Below are 12,591 nucleotides of genomic sequence, written 5' to 3'. Positions count from 1 at the left end.
TCGAGCACACACACAAGGTCTCAATATCCCTGATAACCAGCCCATGCTATCTGTGCATCACCAGTGTGTTTGGAGAGAGAGAAGACATCAGTCTGATAAATTAACCAGAGGGGAGGGAGAGAGAAAAGGACAGAACGAGAGATTGGGATGGAGGAGCAGTCAGGTAACTCGAGATCCAAGGGGTTATTCAACGTGTGTCCAGGTCCCAGGACGTCAGGAGATGCTTTCAAAACTGGGCACTATGGGCAACAGTGCACGCTATTATCATCAAGTAGGGTTGTGGTTTGCTAGTGAGGTGGGGTTGGCGGATGGGCTCCCTTTCCTTAACCATTCTGAATTAATGCCTAAACTTAAACATTGAGAGGTTTGAGCAAGCAGGACATTAGTGTGAGTGGCATCATTTGCTGCTGGGCATTTGTGCGGGCTTGTTTTTTGTTACTCTGTTGTATGGTGGTTTTTTCGTGTATGTATTCTCCGAACTATTTTGGTCCTGTTGTTTGGGCTGGTAAATTGTATGCGCCCTGTGTGTTGGCGTGACCGTTTTGATGCGCCGGAGAATAAATTTGACAATCTACTGAACCCTGCTCTCTGCACCTGATTCTACCCACCACTCCTAGTAAATCGTAACAGTATGTACAATTGATGTCGGAAGTTTACATACACCTTAGCCAAGTACATTTAAACTCAGTTTCATGATTCCTGACATTATTTCCTCGTAAAAATTCCCTGTCTTAGGTCAGTTAGGATCACCGCCTTATTTTAAGAATGTGAAATGTCAGAATAATAGAGAGAATGATTTATTTAAGCTTTTATTTCTTTCATCACATTCCCAGTGAGTCAGAAGTTTACATACACTCAATTAGTATTTGGTAGAATTGCCTTTGGGTCAAAAGTTTCGGGAAGCCTTCCACAAGCTTCCCACAATAAGTTGGGTGAATTTTGGCCCATTCCTCCTGGTGTAACTGAGTCAGGTTTGTAGGCCTCCTTGCTCGCACACACTTTTTCACTTCTGTCTACAAAGTTTCTATAGGATTGAGGTCAGGGCTTTGTGATGGACACTCCAATACTTTGACTTTGTTGTCCTTAAGCCATTTTTTCACAACTTTGGAAGTATGCTTGGGGTCATTCCCATTTGCGACCAAGCTTTAACTTCCTGACTGATGTCTTGAGATGATGCTTCAATATATCCACATAATTTTCCAGCCTCATTATGTCATCTATTTTGTGAAGTGCACCAGTCCCTCCTGCAGCAAAGCACCCCCACAACATGATGCTGCCACCCCGTGTTTCACAGTTGGGATGATGTTCTTTGGCTTGCAAGCATCCCCCATTTTCCTCCAAACATAACGATGGTCATTATGGCCAAACAGTTCTATTTTGGTTTCATCAGACCAGAGGACATTTCTCCAAAAAGTATGATCTTTGTCCCCATGTACAGTTGTAAACCGTAGTCTGGCTTTTTTATGGCGGTTTTGGAGAAGTGGCTTCTTCCTTGCTGAGCGGCCTTTCAGGTTATGTTGATATAGGACTTGTTTTACTGTGGATATAGATACTTTTGTACCCGTTTCCTCCAGCATCTTCACAAGGCCCTTTGCTGTTGTTCTGGGATTGATTTGCACTTTTCGCACCAAAATACGTTCATCTCTAGGAGACAGAACACGTCTCCTTCCTGAGCCGTATGACGGCTGTGTGGTCCCATGGTGTTTATACTTGCATACTATTGTTTGTACAGATTAACGTGGTACCTTCAGGAATTTGGAAATAGCTCCCAAGGATGAACCAGACTTGTGGAGGTCTACAATTTTTTTTCTGAGGTCTTGGCTGATTTCTTTTGATTTCCACATGATGTCAAGCAAAGAGCCACTGAGCTGAGTTTAAAGGTAGGCCTTGAAATACATCCACAGGTACACCTCCAATTGACTCAAATTATGTCAATTAGCCTGTTAGTAGCTTCTAAACCATGACATAATTTTCTGGAATTTTACAAGCTTTTTAAAGGCAGTCAACTTAGTGTATGTACACTTCTGACCCACTGGAATTGTGATACAGTGAATTATAAGTGAAATAATCTGTCTTTAAACAATTGTTGGAAAAATTACTTGTGTCATGCACAAATTAGATGTCCTATAACCGACTTGCCAAAACTATAGTTTGTTAACAAGAAATGTGTGGAGTGGTTGAAAAAATTACTTTTAATGACTCTAACCTAAGTGTATGTAAACTTCCGACGTCAACTGTATATGTGTGTGTATATATATATATACTAGTCGCCAGATATATATATCTGTGTGTGTGTGTGTGTGTGTGTGTGTGTGTGTGTGTGTGTGCGGAAGCAACATGCCTAGAGGGGTGTCATCACAGGGTGGCGACTAGTACTGTGTGATTGTCTGGTAAACAACAACACCCCCCACACACACACACACACACAAACAAACAACACACACACGGCTTAGCAGTGAAGACAGACATTTAGCCAGTGGGGTGTAGGAACAGCAGTACGGCCTCAAGTCTTCAGATCATTGAGATGATAACACCCCTGACAAAGACTTACAGACAGACACCACACACATCTCCCCTCTTTATCTTCTCATATCTCCCCTCTTTATCTTCTCATCCCTTTGTCACATCTCCCCTCTATCTTCTCATCCCTTTGTCACATCTCCCCTCTTTATCTTCTCATCCCTTTGTCACATCTCCCCTCTTTATCTTCTCATCCCTTTGTCACATCTCCCCTCTTTATCTTCTCATCCCTTTGTCACATCTCCCCTCTTTATCTTCTCATCCCTTTGTCACATCTCCCCTCTATCTTCTCATCCCTTTGTCACATCTCCCCTCTTTATCTTCTCATCCCTTTGTCACATCTCCCCTCTTTATCTTCTCATCCCTTTGTCACATCTCCCCTCTATCTTCTCATCCCTTTGTCACATCTCCCCTCTTTATCTTCTCATCCCTTTGTCACATCTCCCCTCTTTATCTTCTCATCCCTTTGTCACATCCCTCTTTTTTTCTGCTCCGGTCTTCTCCTGTCAGAGATCAAGAGCTTTAGGGGATCTAACATGGCCAGACGGCAGAACAGATCAGAAAGGAGAATAAAGAACGACGAGAACAAAAGGTATTCACATCGACATGAGCCGATACCCTTTTCTGACTTGGTGATGATCTTGGAAGTTGGACAAAATCACCCTAGACACCGATCTAATGTCTGTTTCTGTTCCCTCCCCTATGGTTACAATTATAATTTAGGGAGGGTAAGCTGATCCTAGATCTGTCCCCAAGGGCACCAGTTTTTATTTATACTTTTTTATTTAATCTTTATTTAACTCGGCAAGTCAGTTAAGAACAAATTCTTACTTACAATCATGGCCTACACCGGTCAAACCTGGAAGACGCTGGGCCAATTGTGCGCCGCCCTATGGGACTCCCAATCACGGCCAGTTGTGATACAGCCTGTGTTAAAGCTCTATTGACTACACAGACTGTATTACACAACAGATGAACTAGCCAGATGGAGCAATAATATGAAAGTAAATCAAGTTTCAAGAATGAATCATGGAATCTAATACTCTAGCTTGTTATTAGGCTGGTGCATATTCTGCTCTTGAATTGTGTATTTCACTCTGAGAACACACAGCAGTAGCAGGGAATGCCTGCTAAATATAAATATGCAAATTTAAAACATTTAAAATAGACAATGTGTGCACGTTGGGGTTGGGGGGTCTATGTGTGTTTGTGAGAGAGGTAAATATTGAAACCTGCTGCAGCAACCGTAAACTCCTGTCTTCAACAAGCCAGGCACCAAGTATTCCTTCACACTACAATGGTGTGTGTGTGTGTGTGTGTGTGTGTTACTAGCATCACACTGCACTGGAAAAATAAGGAGAGAGACAGAGACAGAGAGACAGAGACAGAGAGAGAGAGAGAGAGAGAGAGAGAGAGAGAGAGAGAGAGAGAGATATACAAAGATAGATGGAAATACAAAAGAGAGAAAGCGCAAAAGAGAGAAAAAGAGAGAAATGAGAGAGAAAGAAAGAGATGAGAGAGATACAGAGAGAGATACACAAAGAGAGAGAGAGACACAAAGAGAGAGAGATACAAAGAGAGAGAGTGATACAAAGAGAGAGAGATACACAAAGAGAGAGAGAGACACAAAGAGAGAGAGTGATACAAAGAGAGAGAGATACACAAAGAGAGAGAGTGATACAAAGAGAGAGAGACACAAAGAGAGAGAGTGATACAAAGAGAGAGAGACACAAAGAGAGAGAGTGATACAAAGAGAGAGAGAGATACAAAGAGAGAGAGAGACACAAAGAGAGAGAGACACAAAGAGAGAGAGAGATACAAAGAGAGAGAGATACAAAGAGAGAGAGATACAAAGAGAGAGAGTGATACAAAGAGAGAGAGATACACAAAGAGAGAGAGAGACACAAAGAGAGAGAGATACACAAAGAGAGAGAGAGACACAAAGAGAGAGAGATACACAAAGAGAGAGAGAGACACAAAGAGAGAGAGTGATACAAAGAGAGAGAGATACAAAGAGAGAGAGATACAAAGAGAGAGAGTGATACAAAGAGAGAGAGATACACAAAGAGAGAGAGAGACACAAAGAGAGAGAGTGATACAAAGAGAGAGTGATACAAAGAGAGAGAGTGATACAAAGAGAGAGAGATACACAAAGAGAGAGAGTGATACAAAGAGAGAGAGATACACAAAGAGAGAGAGTGATACAAAGAGAGAGAGTGATACAAAGAGAGAGAGTGATACAAAGAGAGAGAGATACACAAAGAGAGAGAGTGATACAAAGAGAGAGAGACACAAAGAGAGAGAGATACAAAGAGAGAGAGATACAAAGAGAGAGAGATACACAAAGAGAGAGAGATACACAAAGAGAGAGAGTGATACAAAGAGAGAGTGATACAAAGAGAGAGAGTGATACAAAGAGAGAGAGATACACAAAGAGAGAGAGATACACAAAGAGAGAGAGTGATACAAAGAGAGAGAGTGATACAAAGAGAGAGAGACACAAAGAGAGAGAGACACAAAGAGAGAGAGATACAAAGAGAGAGAGTGATACAAAGAGAGAGAGACACAAAGAGAGAGAGACACAAAGAGAGAGAGATACAAAGAGAGAGAGTGATACAAAGAGAGAGAGATACACAAAGAGAGAGAGAGATACAAAGAGAGAGAGTGATACAAAGAGAGAGAATACAAAGAGAGAGAGAGAGATACAAAGAGAGAGAGATACACAAAGAGAGAGAGAGACACAAAGAGAGAGAGAGACACAAAGAGAGAGAGAGACACAAAGAGAGAGAGAGACACAAAGAGAGAGAGAGAGATACAAAGAGAGAGAGTGATACAAAGAGAGAGAGATACACAAAGAGAGAGAGAGACACAAAGAGAGAGAGATACAAAGAGAGAGAGCGATACAAAGAGAGAGAGTGATACAAAGAGAGAGCGATACAAAGAGAGAGCGATACAAAGAGAGAGAGATACAAAGAGAGAGAGATACACAAAGAGAGAGAGAGACACAAAGAGAGAGAGAGACACAAAGAGAGAGAGAGACACAAAGAGAGAGAGTGATACAAAGAGAGAGAGATACAAAGAGAGAGAGAGACACAAAGAGAGAGAGATACAAAGAGAGAGAGATACACAAAGAGAGAGAGTGATACAAAGAGAGAGAGACACAAAGAGAGAGAGACACAAAGAGAGAGAGATACAAAGAGAGAGAGTGATACAAAGAGAGAGAGACACAAAGAGAGAGAGACACAAAGAGAGAGAGACACAAAGAGAGAGAGATACAAAGAGAGAGAGTGATACAAAGAGAGAGAGATACACAAAGAGAGAGAGAGATACAAAGAGAGAGAGTGATACAAAGAGAGAGAGATACAAAGAGAGAGAGAGAGATACAAAGAGAGAGAGATACACAAAGAGAGAGAGAGACACAAAGAGAGAGAGAGACACAAAGAGAGAGAGAGACACAAAGAGAGAGAGAGACACAAAGAGAGAGAGTGATACAAAGAGAGAGCGATACAAAGAGAGAGAGATACAAAGAGAGAGAGATACACAAAGAGAGAGAGAGACACAAAGAGAGAGAGAGACACAAAGAGAGAGAGAGACACAAAGAGAGAGAGTGATACAAAGAGAGAGAGATACACAAAGAGAGAGAGAGACACAAAGAGAGAGAGATACAAAGAGAGAGAGATACACAAAGAGAGAGAGTGATACAAAGAGAGAGAGACACAAAGAGAGAGAGACACAAAGAGAGAGAGATACAAAGAGAGAGAGTGATACAAAGAGAGAGAGAGACACAAAGAGAGAGAGACACAAAGAGAGAGACACAAAGAGAGAGAGATACAAAGAGAGAGAGTGATACAAAGAGAGAGAGATACACAAAGAGAGAGAGAGATACAAAGAGAGAGTGATACAAAGAGAGAGAGATACAAAGAGAGAGAGAGAGATACAAAGAGAGAGAGATACACAAAGAGAGAGAGAGACACAAAGAGAGAGAGAGACACAAAGAGAGAGAGTGATACAAAGAGAGAGAGATACACAAAGAGAGAGAGAGACACAAAGAGAGAGAGATACAAAGAGAGAGAGATACACAAAGAGAGAGAGAGACACAAAGAGAGAGAGAGACACAAAGAGAGAGAGTGATACAAAGAGAGAGAGATACACAAAGAGAGAGAGAGACACAAAGAGAGAGAGATACAAAGAGAGAGAGATACACAAAGAGAGAGAGTGATACAAAGAGAGAGAGACACAAAGAGAGAGAGACACAAAGAGAGAGAGATACAAAGAGAGAGAGTGATACAAAGAGAGAGAGACACAAAGAGAGAGAGACACAAAGAGAGAGAGACACAAAGAGAGAGAGATACAAAGAGAGAGAGTGATACAAAGAGAGAGAGATACACAAAGAGAGAGAGAGATACAAAGAGAGAGAGTGATACAAAGAGAGAGAGATACAAAGAGAGAGAGAGAGATACAAAGAGAGAGAGATACACAAAGAGAGAGAGAGACACAAAGAGAGAGAGAGACACAAAGAGAGAGAGAGACACAAAGAGAGAGAGTGATACAAAGAGAGAGAGATACACAAAGAGAGAGAGAGACACAAAGAGAGAGAGATACAAAGAGAGAGAGCGATACAAAGAGAGAGAGAGATACAAAGAGAGAGAGATACAAAGAGAGAGCGATACAAAGAGAGAGAGAGATACAAAGAGAGAGCGATACAAAGAGAGAGCGATACAAAGAGAGAGAGATACAAAGAGAGAGAGATACAAAGAGAGAGATACACAAAGAGAGAGAGAGACACAAAGAGAGAGAGACACAAAGAGAGAGAGAGACACAAAGAGAGAGAGTGATACAAGAGAGAGAGATACACAAAGAGAGAGAGAGACACAAAGAGAGAGAGATACAAAGAGAGAGAGCGATACAAAGAGAGAGAGAGATACAAAGAGAGAGAGATAAAAAAAGAGAGAGCGATACAAAGAGAGAGAGAGATACAAAGAGAGAGCGATACAAAGAGAGAGAGATACAAAGAGAGAGAGATACAAAGAGAGAGAGATACACAAAGAGAGAGAGATACAAAGAGAGAGAGAGACACAAAGAGAGAGAGATACAAAGAGAGAGAGATACACAAAGAGAGAGAGAGACACAAAGAGAGAGAGATACAAAGAGAGAGAGCGATACAAAGAGAGAGAGAGATACAAAGAGAGAGCGATACAAAGAGAGAGAGAGATACAAAGAGAGAGAGAGATACAAAGAGAGAGAGAGAGATACAAAGAGAGAGAGAGACACAAAGAGAGAGAGAGAGATACAAAGAGAGAGAGAGAGATACAAAGAGAGAGAGAGAGATACAAAGAGAGAGAGAAAGCAAGAGAGACATGCTACATTGAATAAAAACATTACTGTACTCGAACTGCATATTCTTCCAATGTGAAAGACCTATTACCTTCTGCTAAGATCACTTTAGAGGTCACATCTATTTGTGGTCCCACATCCCTACACAGCTTCACTCAACCAAATACGCCATTCACCTTGTGTGTGTGTGTGTGGCGCGGGGGAGGTTTACATTATGTGGCTCACCTGTGGGTGGATGACTCTGTCAATGCTCTTCAGGGCAGTGTCTGGGGAGGGGGGAGAGCAGTCTGGAGTAGGCCCCGTCGGTGAGGAGCTGTTCCTATGGTTACACAGCTCCGGCTCAGTCACCATCACCTGGGGAGAGTGGCCTTGAAAGAGAGACAGAGAGAGAGAAAGGGAGAGAGGGGGGTGGGGGAGTGGAGAGAGAGAGTGAGACAAGAGAAGGGGGGGTATATTTAATTAAGCCTGGATCAAATGAAGAGCAATCCAAACAGAGAGACAGAACAGCAGGTATCCATGGAGGGGCAAGGCTGCAATGCATTTCCACTGGAGTTCAGATGTGAACCTCAGATGTGGCAGCTGCCATGTGCGCTCAAATGGCCAACCAACTGAGCACATCTTTCTTTTTGTGTCTCACACACACACGCACACACACACACACACACACCTCTGAAGGAGTGAGAGAGGAAAGAGTGGCCTGATGAGGACTCAGATGTCAGAGTTGATTTCCCCAGTGTGTGATCAGTTAGGGAGAAAATAAGAAACAGAGAGGGAGGAGAGGAAAGAGAGGGAGGAGAGGAAAGAGAGGGAGGGGAAACGAGTTCAGAGGGTGGACAGAATCTAATTTCTCAACCACATTAAAGGGAAAAACCATCCATTTCAATCAGCAGTCAACAAGAGAGACGTACACACACTCCCACAAGTGTGTGCGTGCATGTGTAGTCTATCAGTCAGTCCTTGTCGTGCTACACAAACGTACAGTCGCTCAAATATTTGTCCAATTAGACCTTGACACAGACATGGGGAATCACACAGAGGTATCCTTCTCAAGAGGACCAGGAGGACACGTTATCTCCAGGTATCCTTCTCAAGAGGACCAGGAGGAAACGCTATCTCCCGGGAGTCAAAACAAAAAAGTGGCCTAATTGAGTACCTGTAGTAATTAGTAGCATTCTGTGTTTTCCCAAGCAAAAGTGACTGCTTTTGATAAAAACACTTCTCTGCCTTTCCGATGAAAAATTATTAGAACAAAATGTATACAGAACCTGTCAAAAGTTTGGACACACTTGATCATTCCAGGGTTTTTCTTTATTCTTACAATGTTCCACATTTTACAATAATAGTGAAGACATCAAATCATGGAATCATGTGTGCAAAGCTATCATGAAGGCAAAGGGGGGCTACTTTGAAGAATCTAAAATATATTTTGATTTGTTAAACACTTTATTGATACTACATGATTCCATATGTGTAATTTCATAGCTTTGATGTCTTCACTATTATTCTACAATGTAGAAAATAGTCAAAATAAAGAAGAACCCTTGAATGAGTAGGTGTGTCAAAACTTTTGACTGGTCCTGTAGAGCTACCGTCCTGTAGATTTGAACTCCAACCCTGTTCCTGTAGAGCTACCGTCCTGTAGGTTTTAACTCCAACCCTGTTCCTGTAGAGCTACCGTCCTGTAGGTTTTAACTCCAACCCTGTTCCTGTAGAGCTACCGTCATGTAGGTTTTAACTCCAACCCTGTTCCTGTAGAGCTACCGTCCTGTAGGTTTTAACTCCAACCCTGTTCCTATAGAGCTACAGTCCTATAGGTTTTAACTCCAACCCTGTTCCTGTAGAGCTACCGTCCTGTAGGTTTTAACTCCAACCCTGTTCCTGTAGAGCTACCGTCCTGTAGGTTTTAACTCCAACCCTGTTCCTGTAGAGCTACCATCCTGTAGGTTTTAACACCAAACCTGTTCCTGTAGAGCTACCGTCCTGTAGGTTTTAACTCCAACCCTGTTCCTGTAGAGCTACCGTCCTGTAGGTTAACTCCTGTAGAGCTACCGTACTGTAGGTTTTAACTCCAACCCTGTTCCTGTAGAGCTACCGTCCTGTAGGTTAACTCCAACCCTGTTCCTGTAGAGCTACCGTCCTGTAGGTTTTAACTCCAACCCTGTTCCTGTAGAGCTACCGTCCTGTAGGTTTTAACTCCAACCCTGTTCCTGTAGAGCTACCGTCCGGTAGGTTTTAACTCCAAACCTGTTCCTGTAGAGCTACCATCCTGTAGGTTTTAACACCAAACCTGTTCCTGTGGAGCTACCGTCCTGTAGGTTTTAACTCCAACCCTGTTCCTGTAGAGCTACCGTCCTGTAGGTTAACTCCTGTAGAGCTACCGTACTGTAGGTTTTAACTCCAACCCTGTTCCTGTAGAGCTACCGTCCTGTAGGTTTTAACTCCAACCCTGTTCCTGTAGAGCTACCGTCCTGTAGGTTTGAACTACAACCCTGTTACTGTAGAGCTACCGTCCTGTAGGTTTTAACTCCTGTAGAGCTACCGCCCTGCAGGTTAACTCCAACCCTGTTCCTGTAGAGCTACCGTCCTGTAGGTTTTAACTCCTGTAGAGCTACCGTCCTGTAGGTTTTAACTCCAACCCTGTTCCTGTAGAGCTACCGTCCTGTAGGTTTTAACTCCAACCCTGTTCCTGTAGAGCTACCGTCCTGTAGGTTTTAACTCCAACCCTGTTCCTGTAGAGCTACGGTCCTGTAGGTTAACTCCAAACCTGTTCCTGTAGAGCTACCGTCCTGTAGGTTAACTCCAAACCTGTTCCTGTAGAGCTACCGTCCTGTAGGTTTTAACTCCAACCCTGGTCCTGTAGAGCTACCGTCCTGTAGGTTTTAACTCCTGTAGAGCTACCGTCCTGTAGGTTTTAACTCCAACCCTGTTCCTGTAGAGCTACCGTCCTGTAGGTTTTAACTCCAACCCTGTTCCTGTAGAGCTATAGTCCTGTAGGTTTTAACTCCAACCCTTTTCCTGTAGAGCTACAGTCCTGTAGGTTTTAACTCCCACCCTGTTCCTGGAGAGCTACAGTCCTGTAGGTTTTAACTCCAACCCTGTTCCTGTAGAGCTACAGTCCTGTAGGTTTTAACTCCAACCCTGTTCCTGTAGAGCTACAGTCCTGTAGGTTTTAACTCCAAACCTGTTCCTGGAGAGCTACAGTCCTGTAGGTTTTAACTCCCACCCTGTTCCTGTAGAGCTACAGTCCTGTAGGTTTTAACTCCAACCCTGTTCCTGTAGCGCTACCGTCCTGTAGGTTTTAACTCCAACCCTTTTCCTGTAGAGCTACAGTCCTGTAGGTTTTAACTCCCACCCTGTTCCTGTAGAGCTACAGTCCTGTAGGTTTTAACTCCCACCCTGTTCCTGGAGAGATACCGTCCTGTAGGTTTTAACTCCAACTCTAATCTAGAGCATATAATAATGAGCTGGTTGATACCTGAATAAGGTCAGTTACAACTGGGGTTGGAGCAAAAACCAACAGGTGGGCAGTGCTCCATCAACAGGGTTGTAGAGCCATGTCCTAACGTACTGCACAAGTTGACTGCAGGCATTTACTTAAAAAGTAACAACAAATATATAACATCAAATAACATTTTATTGGTCGCATACATATATTTAGCAGATGTTATTGCGGGTGTAGTGAAATGCTTATTACTCAAATATAAACTCAGCAAATAAAGAAACGTCCTCTCACTGTCAACTGCGTTTATTTTCAGCAAACTTAACATGTGTAAATATTTGTATGAACATAACAAGATTCAAAAACAGACATAAACTGAACAAGTTCCACAGACATGTGACTAACAGAAATGGAATAATGTGTCCCTGAACAAAGGGGGGTCAAAATAAAAAGTAACAGTCAGTATCTGGTGTGGCCACCAGCTGCATTAAGTACTGCAGTGCAGCTCCTCCTCACAAATTATTTTTGAAAGACAGGGTCCTGAAAAAGGGGCGTTTCTTTTTTTTCTGAGTTTATATTGAAATGTATAAAAAATATATATAAGAAATTGTTTCAATAGTATTGACGGTATAGAAAACCTCACATCTGGACATCGAAGCCAGTTCCACTGCGTTTTTATAATCAGGGACTGATGGAGAACAGGGACACCAGGTAGGTGCAATTAATGCATCAGATAGAACAGAAAACCAGTATGTTCTGGACCTCGTATGGTAAGTGTTGAATACACCTGGTACATACAGTATACCATCCAAACCTATCTGGGAGGAAGAAAGTGTTTGTATGAGAAGATAGGTAGAGAGACAGAGATAAAGAGACAAAGTGACATAGAGAGAGCGTGGGGGGGGGGGGGTCAGAGGGATAAATATAAACAGATATGGTATTTTCTATTTTCTTGTAGAGTAAATAAGCCTGTCAGCACTGATGATTGACGTGAGGGTGTGTGTGTGTGTGTGTGTGTGTGTGTGTGTGTGTGAGTGTGTGTGTGTCACAAAGACAGTCTGAGGGAGGGAGGTAGTTGGTAGTTGATGGGAGATGTAGAGAAAGAGTGGGCTATAAGATAGAGAGATACAGCAGAGAGATACAGCAGAGAGGAGAGAGAGGGAGGAAGAAAGTGTTTGTATGAGAGGGAGAAGGTAGGTAGAGAGAGAAAGGGGGAGAGAGAGAGACAGCAAGACAGAGATATATAGAGAAATAGAAAGAAAGAGAGAGAGAGAGATCGAGAGAGAGAGGGGTGATCA

General features: G+C 42.7%; 1 protein-coding gene across 3 annotated transcripts in view; it reads right to left on the bottom strand.

The window, feature by feature from the left end:
- Nucleotides 1-12,591, bottom strand: part of anks1b (ankyrin repeat and sterile alpha motif domain containing 1B) — a 414,498-nt gene that overhangs the window by 167,505 nt on the left and 234,402 nt on the right. For all 3 annotated transcript variants that reach the window (XM_065008369.1, XM_065008370.1, XM_065008371.1), the window contains one exon: nt 8,080-8,222. In XM_065008369.1, coding sequence (XP_064864441.1) covers nt 8,080-8,222 — 143 coding nt within the window. The remainder of the gene's footprint in view (nt 1-8,079; nt 8,223-12,591) is intronic.

This window comes from Oncorhynchus nerka, linkage group LG23, assembly GCF_034236695.1.
Source record: "Oncorhynchus nerka isolate Pitt River linkage group LG23, Oner_Uvic_2.0, whole genome shotgun sequence".
Taxonomy (NCBI): Eukaryota; Metazoa; Chordata; class Actinopteri; order Salmoniformes; family Salmonidae; genus Oncorhynchus; species Oncorhynchus nerka.
The sequence above is the reverse complement of the archived record's forward strand: the minus strand, read 5'-3'. Positions and strand labels throughout refer to the sequence as shown.